This window comes from Thermobia domestica, chromosome 11 (assembly GCF_964235325.1).
Source record: "Thermobia domestica chromosome 11, izTheDome1.hap1.1, whole genome shotgun sequence".
NCBI lineage: Eukaryota > Metazoa > Arthropoda > Insecta > Zygentoma > Lepismatidae > Thermobia > Thermobia domestica.
This window is the reverse complement of record NC_137464.1, coordinates 18627312-18653189: the sequence shown is the minus strand read 5'-3', so window position 1 is coordinate 18653189 and position 25878 is coordinate 18627312. Positions and strand designations below refer to the sequence as shown.

The 25878-nt window shown below is 36.9% G+C and overlaps 1 protein-coding gene across 5 annotated transcripts in view; it reads right to left on the bottom strand.

Annotated features, from left to right (window-relative positions):
- The window catches only part of Bruce (BIR repeat containing ubiquitin-conjugating enzyme), a 195271-nt gene that overhangs the window by 24913 nt on the left and 144480 nt on the right, over window positions 1–25878 (bottom strand). For 4 of the 5 annotated variants that reach the window (XM_081730148.1, XM_081730150.1, XM_081730151.1 and 1 more), the window contains exons 46-55: window positions 24024–24206; window positions 23143–23335; window positions 22649–22797; window positions 17416–17646; window positions 15922–16335; window positions 12059–12276; window positions 10681–10891; window positions 8080–8294; window positions 6140–6328; window positions 1563–1752 (exon numbers count right to left, since the gene is read on the bottom strand). In XM_081730148.1, the coding sequence (XP_081586274.1) occupies window positions 1563–1752; window positions 6140–6328; window positions 8080–8294; window positions 10681–10891; window positions 12059–12276; window positions 15922–16335; window positions 17416–17646; window positions 22649–22797; window positions 23143–23335; window positions 24024–24206 (2193 nt within the window). The remainder of the gene's footprint in view (window positions 1–1562; window positions 1753–6139; window positions 6329–8079; window positions 8295–10680; window positions 10892–12058; window positions 12277–15921; window positions 16336–17415; window positions 17647–22648; window positions 22798–23142; window positions 23336–24023; window positions 24207–25878) is intronic. The other variant, XM_081730149.1, reaches the window with a different exon arrangement.

The window sequence follows — 25878 nt, the reverse complement described above, 5'->3', positions numbered from 1 at the left end:
TGTAATTATCTACGATTAATTATATAAAGGTAAACAAGAAAGTTCTGTCGCTTTTTCACCTACCATCTTCGAACATCGATATGCCACCTACGAGGTACCTGGAAGATCAAAAATAGTCCCCATCAACATCGACGATCTTCTGCCAACGTTCTGGAGGGTCATGGACTCCATCGCGGTAGAACTTGGAGGGCCGTGAAGCGAAGAAAGTATCAAGTGCATTTTGCACCTCTACTAGGGATTTGAACTGGCGTCCTCTAAGTGATTGTGCAAAGAATGAAACAGTTGATAATCGGTCGGTGAAATGTCCGGGAAGTATGGCGGATGCAACAGTGTTTCCATCCAAGGCGTAGAATGGTGTCCTGGGTCATCCTAGCCACGTGGGCTTAGCGTTGTCTGTAACAGGAGGACCCCTTTGCGATTCAGAAGTGCTGGCTCCAGAGTTTTGAGTTTTTCTTGAACACGGTTCAAGCTGATCGTACACAGTTGCGTTCATGCTCTAACCAACTGATAGCAGTTCCCGGTGCACGATGCCGCGAGCAGTTCACCAAACATACAGGAGGACCCTTCTTCTGGTGCAGTGCTGCTTTCGGCTGTTTTGGGAATGCTAATCAATGATGATGGGCCATGGAGCTTCGTACAGGATCCACTTATCACATGTCAACATCCTGTCCAGAAATGGCTTCCTCAGACGAGAAAGCAAAGAAACACAGGTGTCTGCTCGCGTTCCCTTCTGATCCGAAGTGAAATCATGTGGGACCCATCGACCCAACTTGTAGTGCTTCCCAAGTTGATGGAGGTGCTGCCGAATGGTTTCTCCATTGACACTGAATTGTAGTCCCAGTTCCTCACATGTCTGATCACTGTTCGCCTCAATTGCTGCCTGAAGATATTCATTTTGTACATGTGTTGGTCTTCGAGTGTTTCGTCACCGTCCTTAAACTTGTTAAACCAACGCTGCACTGTCCGCGTAGTCATGACACCCTCACCAAATGCAAGGCATATCTTCCGTCCAGCTGCAGCGGCGTTTGATCCCAGTTTGAACTCGTACAGCATGCACGCCCTTATGACGCTCTGTAGCGGTCCCATGTTCACTCTGTCCTTACGCAAATTCATGGTGTAACTGAACTGCCACAACCAGGTAGTATATTGGATATACCCACACCAACAACTGACCTTCGCCATATCTCCATTCGCATTCAACTCACTGTGCGAGGGTCAATTGAACACAGACCTCCACAAAAAGCGACTTAACTTTCTTGGTTCCTTTAGGTCTCTCAAACGATGGATATTCAAATTCCTGTACGTATAATGTTCCTGTATGAACAACACTGTTAGTTAGATCTGCTTTATTTATTTAGTGAAACCATTATATTGAAAACGTTAAAAACACGATCATCTATCTTACCTCTGGATTTTAGTTTTACTCAAATCCGCCTTTCTCATCGCTACGTTCACAAACGAATTTTAAACACTACTACAGAATTACAATGTTAGTTCTATTAAAATTTATCTAATTTCTCTACACAAAACTCACTAAGCCTTCTTTAATTACGTGTACTTACCGGAGTCATTTCTGAGGTAGGACGAAATGGCAGATAGAAGGCACGATTGCTGTAGAAGATCATGAAACAGAGGCGGTAGGACTACCTGCTCCTGCCTCATTTGATTCTCTTCACTTTCATCAGTCTCGTCGTCACTTCGAAAGAAATTTGACGGAATGCAGCCTCCGGGATTGATGTAACTAGACAAAACCTGCGAAGATACACAAATACTTTTTAATACCTAAGCGATTATAGCAGGGTGTTAAAAACCTAATTGAGAAAATTCAAATCCTCTTTTGAATAAAATTACACTAATAAAGCACACTAAATTTCAATAATATGTTGGTACAAAGAATTACCTGCTACAAACTACGACACAAGTGAACTGTAGGGTATGTTGCAGTAATTAATTCAAATCGTTTGTACATTTACCTTTGACCTAAAATAATGCAAGCAGCGCAATACAAAACAATTTTTTATTATTATTATAGTTTAATGTTTCTCAACAGGACACATTTGTGAGAAAACAAAATACTATAATACAAGATGTACGAATGTTTAGATAATCTTTACGATTTTCGATTTGAGCGAGAGTCAAATACAGTTTATTTTTTTTTTATTATGGAACATGCACACAGCAATAATTTAAATAAATAAATAAATAAACAAACATAGTGAATAAAATGTCATTGTATGCGAAGCAAGTGAAGTTCCTGTACGGTCATTTTTGAGTTCGTTAGAAAACTCCTTCCAGGTTTTTGAAACAATAATGTAAGAGATCACCGAGGGAAGACTGATCGCAGAGGTTTTTTTCAATCGATTGGGTTGTTGGAGAATAGAAATTGAAAACCTGTAATCATATACTCACAAGTAATGTACAGGTTTGCTCAAAAAAATCTTGGTCACCCACCTCTCTTCAAAAAGCTGTATTTATCACAAAGTATTCTGAGATTTCAGCCAATACAATTACCCAAGTTTTCAAATTTCTAAACACGATATTCCTCAACCCGCTTATTGAATCCTTTTTTTTAAAATTATTATAATTATTTATATATGGAATTGCATACAGAGTTTTTCCCAGCGTTTTCTTTACATTTAATTGAATTCATAGATAAAAAAAAATGGTTGGAAACAAAGGAATTCCGAACCAGATATGGAAAACAAATTACTCGACTGAAAACACTAAACCCCACTATAAACCCTACTACACGACACAACCCATAAACTGTAAATTCTTTCAGCAAATGCTTCATCAGTTAAGGGAGAATATATAGTGATAGTGCTGTTAGGATGAAAGTGAAGAAACTTTACTACAAAAAAGCAAAATTAATTGGATGGGGTTAAGAATACGAGGAGGAGAAATAATAGTTATTGATCGAAAAAATTTATTTATGTATAATGACATCATAACCACTGAAATATAAAAATTAATAAAAATAAAGCAGCAATGACGAAGAAAAAAAATACAAAGAAAATTATGTAGAAATATTTCGGTGATAAAAAGATATATGTAAAGGAGATACTAAAGAAAAATTCTGCAATATTATGAGAGTTCCAAAACAACAAAGAAAGTTCCAAACATAAGACACACACTAATCGATATACCTCATTGAAATGAACAAAATTATACGCATGGGTATTAACTCCTCATGTGCAGCTTTCCTGAATCACGGGAAATATGATTTCTTTTACAACCTAAAAATTGATGTTGCACGACAGCCACGATGAAATTGATCTTTAATTGCACCCCACCAAGCTTTTCATTACGACAGTTACATGACAATTTAACACTAAAAGCTTTAATTTTTGAGTAGTTGTAATGTTGTCCAAATATGAGCCATATACAGGGTGATTCACGTGGAATGTCAGATAATTTGTGAGGTGATTCTACGTGTGAACATAAACCGAAAAGTACTATGATGTGACAATTACGATTGCGTTGTGAGGGGGATGTGTACGATACGAAGGTGGATACACGTGAATAACCTGTCGCCCGCATCACCGACGCTGTTGTCCGCATTAAAGCCCGCCAAGGTGATGTTCGATACGCCATACAACACACCCTCCAACGCATTGACAAGTACACTGAGATGGGTGGGGGACTTTTTGAACACCTCTTGTAGGATGAATCAGTCATCTGTCCCATCATTATGGATGTGTGTAGTCTTCAATCAGCTCCAGTGCCGTAACTATCGAAAATCAGACACATGTTCATAATACTTTTTGGTTTATTTTCACATGTAGAGTCACCTCACAAATTATGTGACATTCCTCCTGAATCACCCTGTATCAATCAACAGGTACATGAACATCGCGCTAAACAAAATGAGATGTTTGAGGGTAAATTCTCACGCGTAGTTTTCGAGAAAAACAAAATTTTTATGACGTTAAAGGATGCCTCTCATCGCCAATATAATTAATAGATTTTATTCTAATGTAACATTATTTATGAATCTCTCTCTCTCACTTATATATATATATATATATATATATATATATATATATATATATATATATATATATATATATATATATATATATATATATATATATATATAGGGTGTATCTTTAATGATGGGTCAAACTTCAAGGGATGATCGAGAATGACAAAAGAAGTGATTTAAGATAATAAGTTGTTATCCGAAAATGCGTCAGTTCTGAGCTATAACCCGCCAAAAATGTACCAAAATAGAACAAAAATGAATAGACCTAGAGAACGAATTGTCCAAGAAAGGTCGGGTCAAAGGAAATACTGCATTCTTTGACCTGGAGATTCGATTCAGGTACAAATCAATGAGGAATAGTGGAGGCGCAAGAAAAGAATCACAGAAATGTACTGTATTACTATCGGAGTGTTGGGAAAAGGTCTAAGGAGAATTGACAGTGATTCAAGAGGACATAACGAAAGAGGAGGAGACTTTCCGGCGTCACGAAAGCTGTATAAATTGTGGCAAAATGTGGGATCTCAAAGCCCGGATATCACCGAAGGTTAAGAGCGATCCTAGGAAGCAGGATCCTTGGAGCAAGAAATATGTACGTAATAAACGACAACGGAGTGACGTATGAGGTCGGGTGCAACAATCGTACATTGCGCGTATGATAATGGAGGACGACACATACTAAGGCTAGACAAGACTGAAAATTACACTGGTAAAAAGAGCAAATGTACTTACATTCACAGCAAGTGCTCAAAATGGCGTCCCCTGGTTTCGATGCAAACAAGGCATCACCGTAATAAGTTCTGTCTGATCTTCTCGAAGATGTCTGGTTTCGTGCTAATGATATTACAGGCAGCGAGGATTTGTGCAAGGAGGGTTTCTTCGTTCTGTACAGGTGTGTCGTAGTCGAGAGACTTTACATAACCCCACAAAAAGATATCAATTGGGTTGGGATCGTGCTGGCTAAGTAATAGGACCTCCCCTTCCGATTCACCTATGCGGGAAGGAATAGTCAAGGCACTGACGAGCAGCTACTCCGAAGTGTGCTGGTGCCCTATCATGCTGAACCCACATACGTTGACGAACATAGAGATACATCATCTAATAATTCAGGGAGTGTTTCTTGCACGATCAATGCGAATGGTGCAGTTAAGCGAGCTGTTAAGAGATATGGTCCTATAAGCTTGTTACCGACGATACCTGCCCCGATATTTACCCCAAATCTCTGTTAATGTCCACGCACAATGGTACCATGGGGACTTTCGTCGGCCCACACATGACTATTCCGGCTATTGAATACACCCTCTCTCGTAAAACAGGCTTCATCTGTGAAGAGTATCGCGGCATGAAACTGCGGGTCGTGCAAACAGCGCTGCACTAGCCATTCACTAAACACCACATGGGATGCGAAAGTCTGTAGGATGCAGGTCTTGAACTTTCTGTGAATGATAGGGGTGTAGTAGTTGTTCGCGGCATACTCTCTAAACAGTACTGTGATCAACCCTCACTTCATGTGCTAATGCTCTAGTGCTTGTCGAAAGTTGTTCTGTCACACGATCAAGAACCTCTTCTTAAAGGTCTGGTGTCCTGATTGTTCGTCTCCTTCCGCGGTCGTGACGTAATGGGTGCAAGTGCCCCGTTTCCCGTAAACGTCGAAATAGCCTCCGAAACATTGAGTACTTTGGATGTCGCCTGTCTGGATATCTGTTGTGATACAACCTTGTAGCTGCATCACTGTTTACATTAGCAAGCCCATAAAAAATCACCATATTCGCAAGTTCTTCAAACGTGAACTCCATTCCACCGACCAAGAGCACAGACAACACACAGGTACAGACACTGAGGGACTACCCACGGAATAGAAACACGCCTTCTTCAGATTAGTGAACGAAACATTCCTGCCAAACGATGACGTAAATGACCTCCGAGTATTGTAATACAGCGGGCGTACGTCTACAGAGACTCTTGTTTCCTCTGTTGGTGTGCAGCAAACAACGTAGGTAACGTATGATATTCAAGCAAGGGTAGGTGTCGAATGATGCTTTTAACAAGACGAAACGTGTTTCGTAGGGAGTGCATTTAAGGGTGTAAATGAAGCTGAAAATTCGAACCTATTGACAAGATTTTTTTTTCTTTTTTTTTTTCAGTTACAATATTTACCTGTAACAGCACTGTAACGTGTTCTTCCTCACTTCGCTGGCGTAGAAGTGCTTGTTCTACATTCCACGACTGAGTTGTGCTTCCAGTTCCAAAGCCTGTTCCTTTGGCCCAATATAAGTGAGATTTGTCATCTGATTTCGACCTATTCTCCTGAGAAGTTGCCGTTGCTTTAGTAGCGGCAATAACAAGCTGAAAGCAAATAGTATTTATTTCTATATAGCATTCTTTATCTGCTCAACAATCAAGGTTTTCACTCTTTTTTTTTTTCTTTCTTTAAATTACACTTTCTTTGTATTAATTGGTTAGTAAGGGTCAGAAAAAAAGACAATCATTAATCTCTTATAAGCTTTGTATCAGATTCCAAAATGCAATTTTAAGAAAATACCTTAAAAATACATCACAATTACTAATATGCTTTCCTTTTTGAAACTTTAATCCAGTAAGACGTTTGAAGGGCATATTAAAAGGTACTCAACACTGCTTATATGTATCTTGTAGTTAAGTTCAATGAAAAATATCAAACATCAAATTTTCGTTACGTTTGCCTGAATTTAACTACAGGATACAGAAGAACACGATGACTACCTTTCGAGCTTATTTACAATCCAGTACATGTGCAAATAAGTATAGCCAGCTTAAAAGATGTAATTCTATGAAACAATTTGTTATGCCATTAAATTTAGCAAAGATTTTGAAATATATAAGAAAAAATATATATATCATGGAGGTTGCATGTTTCTAGCCTGCCAGGAGGCAACGGTGTGAGAGGTGCTAAGTTCGATCTCAAGTTATGTGAGTATGGACAGTCGTTTTCTTGCGTTCTTCAACCTCCTCGCGTATTCTCATTCCACCAATTCGTTTATAAATATTAATTTTCATTAACTATCCGCCTCCTTTCGCCTACAGAACATAATTATAGGACGTTAAATTTCATTTTACATCCATTCATTTTGAGCGCTTAGTTAATGGATTCATTTCTTCTTTTGTACTTAGGATGTTTTCGAACAACATAATAAATAGGACATGCTAACACGTGTAACGCATGCAGGGTGTCTACTAAAATTCCAAAATGAAATTTCGTGACCTTTTCTTTACCAAACCATAAAATTTCATAACATCATGAAGAGGGAATTTGGGTACGAATTTTCATGCATGCGATAGAAGCATGCTTTACTAGCGATTTAGTAGCGTCTAAAGCCGATCATACACAATTTTGGTGGTGAATTTTGATGTTTTATTGAACAACATTTTCCAGCTTGTACTTATATTAGTACAGATAACAAAAAATCGTGACCCAAAATCTAAATTTCGTGATTTTTTCTTGACTTTCATGACCGTTTTCTGAGTTTTTGACATTCGTGACCGATAGACACCCTGCGCATGCATAACGTCAAAAGAAATACATAAATACCGGTAATCAAATAATGAAGTACTCATCACTCCATCTCCTTCCTGGTTAAATTCTCAAAAATCGGTTATATGGAACTCATACATGGACGCTCTCATTTGTATAAAAGATTCAATAAATATTTCCCAAGATTGAATCCGTAGTTCTCCACTTAGTTTCATCAAAAAGAAATTCATATTAAGGACAATCACAATTCTATTTTCTCACTAATTATCAGCCTTTTCAATAATACCAGATTAATTCATTATGTACTTTATTTATTTATGAACCAATCCTAATTGTCCTGGATTTATTTTCTAAACTGGGTTACAATCACTAACACACTAATTCCATTTCGTGCCAGTAAGCGGAAATTGTTCTTAAAACTAATATACCTAAATTATTTAAAACATGGATGACAGGAATTGTTGTACTAGTCAATAGACTAAATTACCACAGATGATCGATTTCACTTCAGACATTATTTGGATTTAGTATTACGAACTAGAATATGGGTTACTTTTTAAGTTATAACATTATGCATGGTTCTAACCTCGTGCTGAACTCCAGGAAGACTGATATCATGGTTTTGGTGAGTAAATACTGCCAAGCATCCTAGAAGTAAATGGATGGCCCCTACTTCGATAGTCGTCCTCCTGAGCAACACACCGTCATCAGTGGTCAGTGGTGTAGAATCAAAAAGTAGGCGAAGTACTTGAAAGGGGAGTGTAGGAAGCGAACTGGCAACCGAGGAACTAAAAATATCACCTGAAATCATAATCATATTAAATTAATTAATTACCAGAAAATAGTGAACAGTTAATCACACACACAAAGTAGTACAGTACAAAGTTTCTGCTATACATTTCATCAGAGAGGAACGAGAAGAAGAAAAAAGCTGAGAGAAATAGATGTGAAGTGTGGAAGTGAACACAAAAGTTGGAATGCAGTGTCACGTGAAAGTGTTATAAGGGTAACAGGGATAAAGTTTAGCTGAGGAAGATAAATTGAACGAGATGGACAAGTTGATAAAACTTAAGGAAAGCGACGAAATGATATATGGAAAGTTAATGTACACTCATGTCCAAAATTATTGTCGCATATCTATAATTGTCTTCTTGTAAGAATATAATTTGATGGTGATTTTGCAGGGTACTTTTAATACTGATACTATATGTATAATCGGAACATGTATATTTGTGGTGAATTTCATAGGAAAAAATATATAAATACAAAAATTAGAATGAGTAAAACAAAATGTTGCTAAATGGACAAGCAAGTTTTATTTTCGTTTTATTGTTCTTATTTACTGTTCTTTTGACATGAAATTTTCTACACACACGTCTTTGAGATTATACAGATACTAACATTATAAGAAATACCGGGCGAATTCGTTAGCTAATTATATTCCTAGAATAACATACTTACAGACATGCGGCAATAATTTTGGACATGAGTATATATAGCGAAAACGAACTAAAATAATATATATATACATAAATATAAATTTATGAAGAAATTAGAAAAATAAATAAATCAATACGAATAGTAACAATAATGACAGGGGAAGAATTCCGGGGCTTTATGGAGAAGATTCATCAGAAACTTCGATCCCCCGTAAGTGGGGAAAAGACTGAAAAAAAAAAAATAGTAATTAGAAACAATAAAAATAATAGTAGATAATGAAAAATGACATACAGAAAAAGTAACTTTAAAAAAAAAATAAAGCAACTGGAGAAGATAAAAAGGAAAAACGTATGAGAAAGGAGTGCACTGAAGTAGAGCTGAGTTGATTTTGAGTTTAACGTCCCGTTCAGCAAGAGAGGCTATATGAGACGTGAACCTACTGATTAACGTGGAAACCGAACCACATGAGCTCCCGCCGCTGTACTGAAGTAGAGTATCAACGATTAAGATTAGGTAGGCGGTTCGCCAATCTCTCTTTCTGAAGACATGAAAGAGTCTGAGAGAAGAAATTTGACGATACCTACGCGGAGTGTGGTCAAATGTCCTGTTGTGATGGACTGTGTATTTTAGGAAAGTAGCTGCGGAATTTGAGCACTGCAAGAGTATCGGTGATTGTTGATGCGAAATGAAAAAAGTTTAGCCAACATGAAAGACTTTAATAGTAAGTGCATTTAAGGTTCTAAATGAGGTTTTAAAAAATCGCCACAACTGAAATGGTGGGAAGTGTGTGTTACTTTCGTGATGTAGTGTAAGGTCAAAAGTTAGGATAACTTTTGTACCGTGAGTTTCTCATATTTCTTCGGTGAAGTGCGGTATCTTTGAAAAGGACAGTTTTCTAACGAAGTTCGTTCGTGGTTCGATTTTGGGGCGAGTTCAGTCTCAAGTGAGGTAATAATTATGAGGTAAGCAAGCAATATTCATATATATTCATTTATGCCCTCTGGCAGATATGATTTGTAAATATAACTCAATTTGAACCCTCGCCTTTTCAAAATAACATACAGATCATTTTATTTCTAGCCAGCCACTGGTTATAACTGGTTAAAGGATAAAATGAACAAATACAGTATATATGTACTCATATGTTCTCTCCTGACATCTTTTAATTATCATCTGCTCCCTAAAAAACTTCAATTAAGTATAAGGAATAGCTGAAACCAAAATCAGGGATAATGTGATTTGAAAAGATGAAGTGATTTGAGTTAACTTTGCAAACAGTCACTACCCGAAGATGATGAACGTAATCTCCTTGAAATAAACAGCAGACGATAATTCATTAAAAAGAGTGAACATAAAAATAAGTGTTATATCGATTTTTAGCTTTTAAGTTAATTATATATATATATACATATATAGGTATATTTCTTTAATTTCTTGTGTGTTTTATTCATAACTACGTATTAAGTGAGCGAGTTTTATTTTTAATACATAATTTAATACTTATATAAATAAAATAGTACATTTAATTAAGGAATACTAGCATTGCAATCTCGTTGCTCGAATTTAACATTCGCGAACTTATTCCACTGTATCCACAACATCTAACATGAACATTACAATGTTGTTTCAAACTTAAATCAAAATTCGACTATTTAGGCGTAAATGCAATTTACTTTCCACCAACAACACTAATGGAGAAGTACACTAGAAATATTAAGAAAGCCATGAACAATGAAAGAGCACGTACCTCCCTCTCCATCATCGGTAACACCTAGTACTAAACGTAACAAACACTGTGCCTTCTTTTTATCCCTAAGAAGTACTTCGGCATAGCCAGGGAGCCTCAAGAAAAGTCCAAAGGCTGCAAGGGAATGTGGAGGTACCGAAGGAAGCGGCAGTGTATTTGAACGACCGGAGCCAGGCGAAGAGCTTCCTGCAGGCAGGGCATCATCCAAGTCCTGTAAACAAAATAATATTCAAATAGAATCATCGACGAAGTAACAAATTAAATGCAAACGTAAGAATAAAGCTTAATCACACAGCAAAGGTTAATCTATACAGCACACAAAATTGCTGTTAAATTCCTTTAAGAATTTCTGACGATATTTCTATCAATTTGTTTTCCAAAACAGATCCGAATACTTAGTGAAACTGAAATTAGTGAGTGAATAGATAACAGAAAATGTATGTTTTACGCTCTACACAAAATGCATGTTTTACGCTCTAAAAACTAAGCCGGGGAAGGTCGAATAGGGACATTATTCTGAAAACAGCACCTTCTTTACGAAATAATGTTTGTGTTATGGGTAACCTAAATGTTTACTGCCCAAGATCCTATTAAATTCGTCCACAATTATTTTAAGGTGATAAGGTTTACAGAACATTACGATACAGCTGCTCAAATCCTGATTGATAGTACACCAAAGTCGAGAGGGGGTAATCCAGATCATACACATGTTAATGTGTTAGAGGAAAAAAACAGGAAAAATGTGTAGGCTAATTTGGCAGAAAGACCGTTTCAGCTTTATAATACTTTAACGTTATTTTTCTTTTAGACACCATCAAACTCTTCAGTGTTTCTCTTTTTCTCACGTATGTTCACCAGATTTCTTTCCTTTATCGGTATATTTTATCATGATTTTAGATACATTACCTCTTAAAATATCGAAGAAGTCAACTGTTTTAGTTACGGATGAAACAAATATTAGCCTCTTTTCAAAGTGTGAAGAAAGGTCTGAACCACACATTCAATGTATCACAAACCCATGAATATATTCCCAACATATAACAGCTAAACGAAGTCACACTAGCTGCAGAAAATGAAAGAAATCAGCAGTTCAACATCTCAGCAATCATATTACTACAATGCACCTTTTGTAACAGGCATTTCCATTATTTTGTCAGATACACCCTGTAGTTTTATGGAATAATGATAGATATTACCAAACTTAAGAGAAGCAATCGATTTAGATTGTAATTTTAAATAATTCTACGAATAATTCTACAACTATTCAAGCTTATGAATATTTTGACAAATTATTCTGTGTTCGTGTATTCTAATTTTCGATTAATTATCTTCAGCTACCTACGCAACCCAACTTTCATTATCATAATAAAATACTTACCTCATAAATATCGTCGCTTGCTTCTACTTTCACCCATTCGGTATCTAACGCATCTGGAGTAGAAACTTTATCTGGTGAAGAATAACGTAATGTTTCTGGATAAACTAGAGGCAAGTGCTGCGCTAAGAGTGCTAGTCCTCCTTGTTGAGTGAAAACCTGCAACGGCGTTGGTAGCCCGGGATGAGATGTATACTGTTCCTCTACCTTCTGAGACTCGTCTGAAAATTTGAAAACCATTAGTACTGGTGAACTATGTGTAATAAGTAAGTGCTTACGAGAATCTATGTCAGAACTGGCAACATCACGTTAAAACATAGGAAGCACGCAAACACTAACTGTGACACAATCTTTACAGAAAAAAAAAAAAAAAAAAAAAAAAAAAACTTTTTAGTAAATTAGAGCAAAATAAGGTGCGAGATTAACAGTTCCATTTAGAAGTTTGCTATTTGGCATTGTTAACTACACTATCTGGTGCAAGCCTACGAAGGCCTACAGCCGGTTTGTAACATCTGTTATAATGCTTTAATTTCTGGAATTCTAGACGGAGTCTACAATCCCACAATTCAGGTAGATTCCCAACTACCTCACGACGTAAACAGTGGAAATTGTGTGCCACATCACGAATCGAAACTGGTTCAATACGAACGAAGGCACTACTGGGGTACACAAGAGCACTACATGAAAAAACTATTTCTTTGCTTCTCTTCTGTATTTATGGAATATAAAAGTTCTCTCTCTCTCTCTCTTATATATATATATATATATATATATATATATATATATATAGAAAAGAAATTGTCAGTTTGATACACTACATCCTTCATAAGTGCACCGATTGTACATAATATAGCATCTGTTGAGCGCAGAGGACATTAGATGAGACGATTTCCTCATTTAGAGCATCCAACTGATATCAATAGCTCTTTCCACCTGTTCTTCAAAGTGTCCTTTTGAGTTGCTTTATGTCCAAAACTTCCCGAACCAACTAAAACTCCTGTCTCCCCCTTCTCAATAATAACAATAAGCAAATAAATAATTACACAATTTTCAAATCTCATTTCGAACCAACACGAATGCAAGCGCAGTCCTCTTTTATATTGTCAAATTTTGAAGACTGGAAGCCAAGAACACCTTTTCCTTTAGTGTTATAATTTATTATTTAATTTTCGCAGACATAAAAAGTGATGACAAAGTTCACGACCTGCACACACACAAGCATTTCTGAAATGCCTCCATACTAAGGAAACTGTCAACCTCTTCGACCGCCCTGCAATCAATCATAAATAAGCCCCAAACTGAGTTTGCTGACGTGTACTGGCATTGAAGAGTAACTGTACACGAGAATAACATACAGACTACAATAACATAAGGAACCCTGATCTCCGGCTTACTATGGCGGTGCGCTACCATAATGATAAGCAATCACACGACCTGCCAGTCGCGGGCTCGATTAATACTTAAGGCACGGGAATTATACGGGTATATTAGCCTTTCTGTATATATTTTAATTATCATTACTCAACATTGAGAGAGAATGTGTTAATGGTTTGGCGAAGACAGGAGCTAGCACATTGGCATGGTTAAGTCGAAGAACCACGGAAACACAAATTCGTTCTGAAGTTCATTAAAGCTCTATTTTATGTACATCATCATAGGTATTCTGCCTTTATTGGCAGGTCACTTGCCGCAACTGAGAAGTACAGTAGGTGTATAAAGAAGAATACTTTAACATAAGCTGTAGAATACGAGGTGGCTTAACTCAATCTATCCCAATACATAAATAAATTAATAATCCATTAAAAAAAATAAATATTTTTTTTTTCAACTATTAGCTTAAAGTGATTTCTTTTTTAATTCATCAAATGCCATACCATTCACGAGAATTATTTTCCTGATATACTACGTATCCGAACAGATAAGCCGCTTGAAGAGTTCTTGTAAGTATATTCAAAAGGTTCTCACCACGCTCTCCTGTATTCTCTTTCTTTTCTTTAAAAAAAAAAAAAAAAAAAAAAAAAAAAAAAAAAAAAAAAATACACGTTCGAATTTTTGCTGAATGCCGTCAGAATTGTCAAGACAGGTATGAAAAAAGATTTAGTGGTGGGTTAACTGAATTGGAAGCCTCAAGATGCTGATGTTCACCACTGTTAAGTTATTACCCACATGATTCCTATCCACCACATTCTCACTAAAATGTTCTTCTTTCCCGTATCTATATTTTACATATTAGTAAGAATAAGGATGGAGTTCCTTATTAGAATCACACGGATCAGGTTACTTTTAACATCTAGCCTGTAACTTTTAAAAAGAGTTAGGTACATTGCAAAAGTGAGACCCTCCACTTCCCTGTCCCGCTTAGCAATTGCGGTAAACACAATACTGACGTCCCCAGTCAAAATCGAAACTCCTATCCTGGTCAGGTAATGTAAATTAAGCCTAAGAATTATGTACAGAGTGATCACAAAGTCTCGTTACCCCCTGTCTATTACAGACATAGTAATGAAATACTGTTTCTTATCGTTGCAGGTACTGATATACACCTAAATCATGGCTGATGAGTCCACTTACACCATGAAGGAACGGGTCGTAATGAGCACGTAGGCTTACGAACGACCTCATACAGAAAAATCAATGCGACATATTCAGCATGATTTTACTGTAAGGTTTCAGAAACCTTCCCTTCGAAAACCACCGATTTTACGCTGGGAGAAAAAGCTCTTTGCAGCTGGTTGCGTAAAATATAAGCCCCGCTCAAGATGACTACCAATACGACTGGAAATGTGTGTGGAGGCTGCAGAGTTTATTGAATGTTAGCTAAAGAAGTCAATTCGTAAACATGGGTGTTCCGTACTCGACATTACAAAAACATATGACGAAGGATTTGCAATCAAAGGCATTTAAACCTTCGTTTATACACAAATTGAGTGATAGTGATATGCAAAAACGTCAGCAGGTTTGTGGGCAAATGCTCGATGTCTTTACAACTTTTCCTTCAAGGGGAGAAGTGTTTTTCTCGGACAAGTGTGCAATATATCGCAGTGCAGAAGCCAGAAACGTTTATTTCTGAAGTAAAGAACAACTCAAATTTTTATGAAGAACTTGAACAGAATCCACCACATATCATGATCTGGACTGCAATCTCTGCAACCCACTTGGTAGGTCCATATTTCTCTGACAGTGCTGTGAATCACATTGCTATCTCATCATGTTACGTGATTAGTTTATTCCATACCTGCAAGATCAGGGACTGCTCGGTCATGTATGGTTCCAGCAGGATCGAGTATCAGCCCATTATGCTATTGCCGTTAAAGAATATCTCAATGAGATATTTCCTGATAAATGGATTGGGCGTAGTTCTGTCCATTTCCCTGCACCTTTAGAGTGGCCACCTCGAAGTCCTGATCTGTCATCTTGCGACAATGCATTATGGGGGTTCATTAAACAAAAGATCGCTGCCACATGTTACAAGACAGTTGACGAACTTAACGATGCTGTTCAACACGCATTTACTAGCATCACACCACCAATGTTGTGGAGAATTTCATATCGTACAAGGAGGAGAATCATACTCTGTTCTGAAAACGATGGTGTATACACAGACACTCTGGAATAAATAGTAAAGAATAGTCACATTACCTCAAAGTTGTCCTTTGTCATGATCCAACATTAATGCAATGCGACCATCTATGAATACGTGGCCAAGCGATAAGGGGTAATGGGGCTTTGTGTTTAGTCTGTATACGTGTGCAGTATCTTATGACGAAAGAGTTACATTCTAGCACCTTCATAAAGAAGATTCACTATATATTGCTCTTAACGTATTCTTAACCCCATCTGTTACATTCAGATAACAGTGCACTTACCTTTGCCATCAGGCATCTTTCCGCCATGACTCAACGTCAGCGTAATGCATGGGATACTTAATGATTCTCCTTGCTCTTGCAGAATAGCGAGTAACTGTCCAAATGTCAACTGGTTTGGAAGAGTCACTCCCGGGAACTTTGGATGCTGGAGAAATTGATGAGGTAATGAAAGGCCAGAGAGGAATGTTGGAGAAGACGATTCGCCTCCTACCCGGTTCTTCTTCAACCCTCCTTTTCCTGCTGTTGAAGCGTTCTTCGCGTCTTTAGCGCGTTTATCCTTCGCACTCACTCCAGCGGCAACAGACAACTGATCCACTAGACCAAGGCCAATTTCCCACAGCTCCTTTTTCCCTCCACTTTTAGTCTCTGTGCTTTTCGCTTCTCCAAGGAGAGGAAGGAGGCTACCTGAAACTACTTAACATCCATACAGATTACATTACACTATATGAAGAAAATAATTCTTACAAAAAGAAATATGCAACATAGAAACAAGTTTTTTCTAAGAACTATTGAGAGCAAATGACAAATTCAGGTTAGTAAATAGCGCTTTGACTATAACAATAATTTAAATATGACTCATCCAATCACAGAGTTAAAGAAATAATTATTAAAAAGAATCAATTATCTACTTACATAAAAGGACTTCCGAAATAATGTATCGAAATTTCTTATTTCATTTAGACTTTACTACTTATAGTTATCTTCTTTCGGAATATTAGTTTAAACATAGTTATTATTTTGTTCGAATTTAGCAGGAAAAGATCAACAAGAAAATAACAATTGTTTAAAAACATTGATTAAATTGAAAAAAAGTTTGAATGTAATTGGGAATTATTTGACGCAAAATTTATTTTTGAAGTATGTAAGAGATTTGTCGATATCAACACTATATAGAAGAGGCAAAGGTCAATATAATTACAGAAGTTGATTTTCCATATTCACAGTATTATTTCAAGCGTAATCCGAATGTAATTAATGTCACTGAGCTTTACTTATTATTATTGCAAGTACATATAAAATATTTCCTAATCTCAACGACAGAAAAGTGCTACGTAAATTAAGTTACAGTAGCAAAAAGCACATTTGTCCTAGGTTAAGTCCTATTTTTCACTAGTTTTACTGGACTAATTTTCTCCTATTTCTGTATTCCCTAAAATTTCTATACCGCCATTGTATGCGCTCTGATTAAGGTGATGGTTAAGAGTAAGTAACAGAAATTTATATAAGAAAACGGAGATAAAGAACACTACTTGGGTCAATCTTTGTAATTATGCATATATGGGAATAATTGAAACTTCATCCCATTCATTTTTTTTTTACATAGACGAGGAAACAGTAAAGCGACACAGGCACATTTTCGAATATCTCTGTGAAGAAGACAACAGTACAAAATTTTGTTACAGCTATCGGAATGTGTGCAATCTATTGTTTTACTTGCAAAATTAAGCTCTACTGTAAGTGGAAAGTACTTGCATTTAATAAATATTCACCTACCTGATATATGTTTAATAATGTCTCCACACGTCATTTGTGTGCTGACATATAGAAGTTGGTGGTGATGTCCAACTCCATACTTTGGATGATGTGCAGATGTCGGTGCTGCAAGACTACTTTTCTGTAGAGGAACGTTGCCTTTAATGAACACGAAATGTTTCTCATTTTCTAGTAACAACTGAAGAACTAGTCGCCGAGTAAATCCTGATATTCCATGTAAGAATGTTACATCTGCAAAAATACAAGAACATAATATCACACATTAAGTTACCGTGTTAATACCGTATTTGCGCGAATACAGGCCGCACTTAACTTTTGACACGAGCTTATAGAGAAAAGTAAATCTTGAATATAGGCCGCAGTACTAAATTTACGAGAAAGTTCAATTAGACAGTACTTTGAGATGCATCTCTCTCTTCTTCCCCTTCTTTAACGCCTGCATAACTAAGGGTGACTCATGAAGATAACCTTCTTTGCGATAGTGACTCTAAACAGCATTCTGGATCGTTTAGCGAGGATGAAGAATCAGACGCTGGTAATACTGAGGTGGTGGGAAGTGATTGTGCTTGATTTTGGTGGGTACAAACAAGCTGACACAGTTTTGCGAAATAAAGTTGCTGTTCTTTTTTCCCCCTCCCTCAATATCCCCACCTTGCCGCGGGAGGGGGGGGGGAGAGCTTGCGTGCTCTAATGATCCCAAGAGCTATGCCGAAGATAGCTTCGCTATCAGAGGGCTTCCCATGCCGGGCACGTCTTTAGGGGTAGGAGCCAGACGACGAATGACATTATGGTAGTGGGCAGCATCTCTACCATTACTACACAGGCTGAAGATGATTGACATCGGCAAGGCTCAGATGTGGACAAAAACAGGCAGGGACAGGATGTCCTCTATGGTTGTTCCACTGCGAGGTGGAAGGACCTGGGATACCACCACTTTACTCAGTCCCTAGAAAACAACATGGAAAGAGTTAAAATTTCCATGTTGCCCACCAACATACGGTTGAGGAGAACAAGAAGAAGTAGTTCTTTTTTCAAGAACAGTCACTTTATATAACTATTACATATATATTATTATACTGTATAGCAAGATACAGATTCCTTTTAATAAAAGTATTAAGTGTACAAGTGTTTTTAGTGCCAGTGTAAGATGTTACCGGTACCCAATGAAGGTGGCAATTTTTGTAAACAAGATATGTTTTTCTGCTTTTTTTTTTCTTTCTTTCTTAAGACTTTGATTGTGTACAAACGTAACTGCAGTAACTTGTAATGTTATTTATTTCAACCCACAATAAACGTGTACATATCACTTTTAAATTGACGATTTACGATCTGAAAGGAAAATCTCGATTATAGTAGCCAAAATTATGGGAAAAAAGTGCAGCCTATATTCGCGCAAATACGGTTAAGTCACATTAAAATGTACAAACACCAACTTCTCAAGTAACTTGTACGTAATTTTAGAGATTCTTACTAGAATTCAATGTTTCTCTATATCAAGGCGCAAAATTTCTGGTCGCCAGGTCGCCACTGACGACTAAAAATTCAGAGCTGGCGACTAGTGTTCAGTAGGAATGGTTTCTGCCTAAACTCACAGGGCTGCGCAGTTTCGGTTTCGCACAAAAATAATTGTCACTGAGTGAGAAAACATGGAATGTGCAGTCTTCACTAACGGATATGGAATCTCTTTCTTTATCAGACCAAAGGCCGTGGGGGAATCTCATATTTGTGCGTGAAAGATACTGGCGACCATCATTTTTGAATTGACGAGTGCGTTTGACTTCGAAATTTTGCGCCCTGCTCTATATTGCCTAGAATATTTCATAAAAGAAACACGAAAGACGGATAGAATACAGCTGTATTAAAACTAAATAGAAAATAATAATTTTACATATTTCATTTGGATCATTCTGCACCAATTCATCCAGCTCAAATAGCAATAGTGTACAGTGTGAAACTCCGTTATAGACATAACCTTCAACAATTCATTTTGCAAGCCTGTACATTTCGCCGACGCTTCCAATTCGATTGGATTTTTTTTTTTTTAAGTTTAGAGCACAAAGACTATGTGAACGTACACATACAGCTTGAACTGGAAATCGAACCCAAGTCTCCTGCACCAAAGACGCATACACTAAGGCACGAGGAAACACCATATACTATAACTGTGCACATAAATAAATCCTGTAAAATATTTGGACACCAATGCTGCGCTGTTGAGTATCAGTACCCGTAAATATCAGATACATAAAATATGATTACATAAATGGATTCTAGGGAAATTTCTACTATTATTTCATAGCCCATATGACACTATTTCCGTAAACAGATACTTATCAGTGTATTGGAAACCGGTCAGATGTATGGGTTGGCAGCAGTCGGGTGGCGACAGCAGCATCGGGTGATGCTGTGTTAGGACAAACTCTATACTACGTGTTCAGAGCTCATGGAGTTAACTGAGTACACGGTGATAAGTGTAAAATGGGAGAACACACTAGTTTCGAAAGAGGGCAAATCATTGGTGCTCGGTTATGCGGTGAGAGCGTGACGGAAGTGACAAGTGCGTTGGGTGTACAGCAAGGGACATTGTCCAAGGTGATAATAGTCTACAAAACTCACGGCTCAACTACATCGAGGAAAAGGAATAGAGAACGGAAAAAATCGGTGAATAATCTTGTTCAGCATTAAAGCAGACTCAAAATTGTTATATATATATACACACACATTGTGTGTGTGTGTGTGTGTGTGTGTGTGGTTGCGTTGCACGAGCGAAACTGCTGATAAGAGACCACAATCCTTTAGCACGAAGTCAATGGTGCCGCGAACATGGAATATGGACCGCTGGACTGGAAACATTTGATATGGTCGAATGGATCATCGTTCACTGTATTTCAAACCATGGGTTGTGTTTATATGTGGCGGACTCCCGAGAAAATGGCAGCGGCTCTGTGATGCTGTGGGCTGCAATATCCTGGTTTTCACTAGGTTCCGTGCCAACATTTACCTACTGCATCACTGTCTACAATTATGTTGTCATTTTAGGGGACGATGTGAATGCTATGACTCAGATGTTATAATTGCAGGCTATGACGCCATGTTCCAGGATGAATACGCACCTATTCACACAGCTGAAACTGTTGCGGCGTGGTTTAAGGAACATCGGGATGGAGTTGAACACATTTCCAGGCCTGCGCAATCTTGAGACAAACATCTGTGGTCAGTTTTGGACACGAATCCGGCGCAATTTCTGACACATTCTGTCATGAAAGTGATTGATGTATAATGCTGAGCCCGGAATGGCCGAAAATTCCTTCGAAACAGAAGAAATAACGATATCCTAAATTTTGACTAATGATGTCCTCTATAGATTAACAGCGAATTTTTAACCCTCTAATAGAAAGCCGTGTGCTCTTTTAAATGATACCTGAATATTCTACTCTTGATCCAAAAATGACAAAGCGACTTTGGTAAATGAACGCATGTATGTTTTCAAAATCGACTACCACTACTTTGGGTAGATATTTTACGAATTAGCAATCCATTCATTTCGTTTTATATCGCATTTTCGAAATTCTCATTAAATTTCTAATAACTACGGCGAATTTCAATACTTTTGTTTTAATCACAGCCTTGTATTGCACTCAACTTAAGTAAAACGTATCATTCTGTTCTTTCACCACATTTGTTTACAGAAGTTTCTAACATAGTAATCTTTCGGAAGTACAAAATGAACCAGAAGTAATGAGAAAAATAATAAATACGGGTTCCTAAATTTCCTTTTAGATGCTATATACCAAGTATCATAAAAATTTGAGGTGGTAGGATGTATATCCAGGGATGATGTGACTTGGAATGACCCAATTATAAACTTTGCTTATTCAGCTTACTAAATAAACAATGAATGCACTGCTACCAAGCATGATGTCCTGTAATGTAACAAATATAATATGAAGAGCTCAATTCTAAAAGATCCTGTTAAAAAAAGTCAGTTTTTCAGGAGACGAATTTTTGTGTGTGTTTCCATCATCCTATTTCTGTCAAAGAAAAGTAATCTACATAAAAGAAAATTGTAATTACCTACTTTTCGTAAGATAATGGTGAAATTATCATCTATAACAAGTTATATAAGCGTTTTTAGCCATGAATCAGAAAATAACTATAGAGAATACTGTTGACTAAGGACATTTTGGAAAACAACACTGTTTTCTTTTGCCTACAATTAATTTGATTTATGGAGTTTTGGCATGAATCTCAGTTTAATATACGGAGATGCTGAAATGGAACTTAATAAAACCAATATCTCAAAATTGACAAAAATTGACTTAGGCTCTTTTGGAATCCACCCCCTTCAATTATTTAAATAAAATAGCAGTACGAGATATCGTTACAAGTAAAGACGAAATTTGTGCAATCTACTGTACTTACCAAATTTAGTTAAATAACACTACCATATCCTTTATCATACACTATATACAGACACTATAAACCATAAATAAAGATAGAGACATATAGTCATTCTTATGAAAAAGTCTAAATTCTATTGGCTGAAGCCTTCAGCGAATCCTGTAGGTCCCCGTGTCCATTTTTCAACCGATCACGTGCCGCTATTTTTGGTCCTTGTAAGGGCCTTTTTCATCTTTCTGTCTATGCTATCCAAAATTACCTGCCATAATTCGGCATTAATAGGTAAACCTTCTGTCCAGTTCATCAGCTTATCTCTTCCTACTTTCTTTATTCAATCTGCTTCTTTCCATTTCCTTATTATCATTCTCTTCTCTATCTCCAATACTTCAGTCTTATCCGTTAATTTCCTAATTAGTCTCATTAACATGTTTGTATATCGCATTGGTATCTTTCTTCCGCCGCACGTCATCTTTATGTTGTTTTACGTTCTATATATATAGTGTCTGATGAAGGATGTGGTAGATATCCGAAACTCTAACACATTATAGTTTAAAATACAGTGTTGAAGCTTTGGTCAGTATTTCTTTTGTTACAAAATTTAGTTCCATTTATATACACGTATATTGCACATAGCTGAGAAGAATTCACCTATCTGTAATATAAAAAATCACATGAGCTCCCGCACCAATGACAAGAATGCTAATCACTAGGCCACAATGAAGTTCTTTGTACGTTCAAATTTAGAATCTAAAACGTCACTTAGGTTAAAAATTACAGATTCTATGTTTTTAAATTTTTCATTTGACACTTGTATGGCTAATATTCTACTTACTTTGATGAACAACTTTCTGCAGCCGGATTACTTCACACAACACTGTAGACAAAAGCTGCTGGTTTGTTGGGTGGCACCAACAACAACGAGAGAAAAACTTAATGGTTGCGGTTTCTAGTTCGGAATATTCTTCACTGTTTACTTCACACCTACAATTAATAAAAAAAAAAAAAAAAAAAAAAAAAAAAAGAATTAGAATTACAATAACATAATATATGATAATAGAGTTATTTAATTTCCTTATTACATCAGTCTATCAGAGCAACAGTGCTACTAACAGAGGAGTAACACTCCAAAATTATTTTGATAACATGTCCAAACAATACCAGTTTCTCCACCCGATAAATGTGACTCTTATCGAAGTCTGAATTTCAATTGACTTATAGCTGTATACATCTTGGTCCACTACAATTATTACTCAGTTAATTAATCAAACTGTACGTGGGTATTTTTTTTTTTTTTTTTTCAACGAACATAATTTTATTTTTCATTACCTGCTTTGGCTTGTGCCCTCCTTTCCGTCCAAGGAATTCGGCTGTGGGGTGCAAAGCAAAGACAAAAGAGGCAACCAAAATCTGAAGCCTTCTGGAGATCCAAGCCAATCACGTATTCTGCCCTCACAACAAATTTCGGCAAAGAAATTGAGAACTACTGCCATGGTTTCAACTGTGAGAACGGGCAATCCATCTGCGAAAAGGAATATTTTATTATGGATATACACACACTTTCGAATCATTCTTAATAATACAATAAGCAATTTACTTCCTCCTTGGAACTGTAAAACCAGAAGCCTTTTCAAATTAAAATACTCAAAATGAACACAACAATGGTAATGATTTATGAATTACTTCTGAACAAAATTTAATGAAGAATACGAGATTATTACATGGGATCTTCACGGCAACAGTGCTTTGTGAAATATATTAATTGCAACCTTAAACGACATAGTAAATTTTGCCTATCGTCAGTTTTATAAAAATTCTCCAACAAATTAACATGATTCATTTAAAATAAATACCAAATACCTTCTTAAATAGAAGCATTAATAAGAAAAGCTAAAAGAACGTAACCCTATGGCACTACAACAAACACTAAGATCTCGCATTTATTTAAATAAAATCCACCATAGCTTATTTCCGGCATTCTTGCTACTCAAATCAAATATCTTCCAACCGTCTAACGATAGTTCAATCCAAAGATTCTCTGCTTCTATTAGGACCACATGTACTTCCTACAGAAGTACTCACCATTCGAATACATTGGACCATAAAAAATTAATAAGCAGCTCCAACGATCTGAAAATTGAAACAGTGTACCCTTTGTAATAAATATCTACACATCTTGGTAAGGAACTGTTCATGAAAACTATTTTTACCTTGTGAAGTACTTTGCGCAGCTACACTGGTGCTCTGCGTTTCATTTGCTTTGTCAGCATCTGTCAGTCTTGCAATGCCTGAGAACTTAGATGATGCAAATGATAGAACTCGTTTCCTTGATGCAATCTTGCTGTAGCTTTCCTTCTTCCGATTTGTATGCACCTTCTCACTAGTACAGAAGTCTGTTGAAAAATAACATAAAATAAAATAAAACTGAGTGCAGAAAAGGTACAACTGAACCGGGGATCAAATCAAAATCTGCAGCTTACTGTTACGCTAACTACAACATTCAATGTATTCCTCGACTCTATACAGCACTTTCCTTTTGAGGTCGATGCTCAACTTCTCACATAATACCCAGCTTTAATAATTCAAATGCTTTAAAATAATAATAATACGTACTAATATACAGAAAACTACAAAATTATTCGTTTGAGGACGGGTGCGGAAGGGTAGCTTAGTCGTATTTTGTCTTTGATGAAAGAGATGATTTCTGGTTCGATCCCAGGATATGTGACGACATGAAAGTGGCAATATTGCGTCTGTGGGTTCTCCTCTTTCTTCCCACATTCTTATTCCACCAGACCATACATAATCATTCATGTTTATTAGCCTTCCATCTCCTTAAGTCTGAAGAATTTAATTGTGAAATGTTACAAAGATTTTTTTCAAGGCTATTCGTAATTTTACTGACAATGAACCCTAGAACTACACAAAATTAGAGGTCGAAGTAACTATGGAAATCTGAAGAAAAAAAGATAATGTAAAGTAATGCCTTTACAAGATAATATTTTATTAGTAAGTTCCATCATAACATAGCAATTCATCTGAGAAGACATATCTGTAAATGTTCTGTTATTGCGCGAAGAACGTTCATACAAACTACAGTAATCACACTGTAGGAAGAAACTGATACCCCATTAAAGCAATTACTACGTTTGTGAATGGCTTGGCCTCTTCTACAGTAAGTTATTCTCCTAAGACGGCCACTTTGCGCACACATCTGTTCACGACAGGTTCCTCACCCATCAGCGGTTATGCTCGATGTGGTACCCACGAGTCTTAGTTATCGCTCTGTAACACAATTTCACTGTACAGTGCTCGACGAAGGTGGAGAAGTGTAACTGTAGATCAAATTTCTTGACAGGCTTTCCCAGAGATCAATTAATATGCGACAGAAGTCAACTGGGGAGATACCTGGGAATTTCGCAGGAATGGTCGAAAAACGATGACAAGACAAACCAGTCCCATCAAAAGTATGTCACTGAACTCCGAGCGGCGTTGACTAGATGTTTTGTGCATATTCCTACTTCTTGGATATCACAGCCATACAAATGCGGGATATGAGTGGCGTATACGAGTGCCATGACTTCAGTCTGCACGTAAGCAGCACTTATGTTAACTTGGGATGGATTGCAGGGCCGGCTTGCGGTAAAGTCCAATCATAATTATCATACACAGAAATACTGAACTTTCTTGTAATTCCCCTGCCTTTACATTTACTAACTTGAATAAAATCTGAGCGGCTTTGGACCGTCATCATTTTTAATTTTCATTTTTTCTTCAAGAGTTAAAAAGATACAAATTTACGTTTTTCCAAGCTCCTGAACACCATTCATATTCATTTTGGTACGAACTTCAATGTCAGCAAGGAAAATAATCAAAAATTCACCACGCAAGCCTTCAAGTGACCACGGAACAGAAACTGATCTCACAAATCTAATTCAAAATGGTTAGCTTATGCGTCTTCGGGCACGAGACAAGGTTCGGTTCTCGGCGAGAGCTCATGTGAATCGGATTTCAAAAGTTAAGCTCAGGGGTGTAAGACTACGGGGGCACTCCGCTACTTGAGCA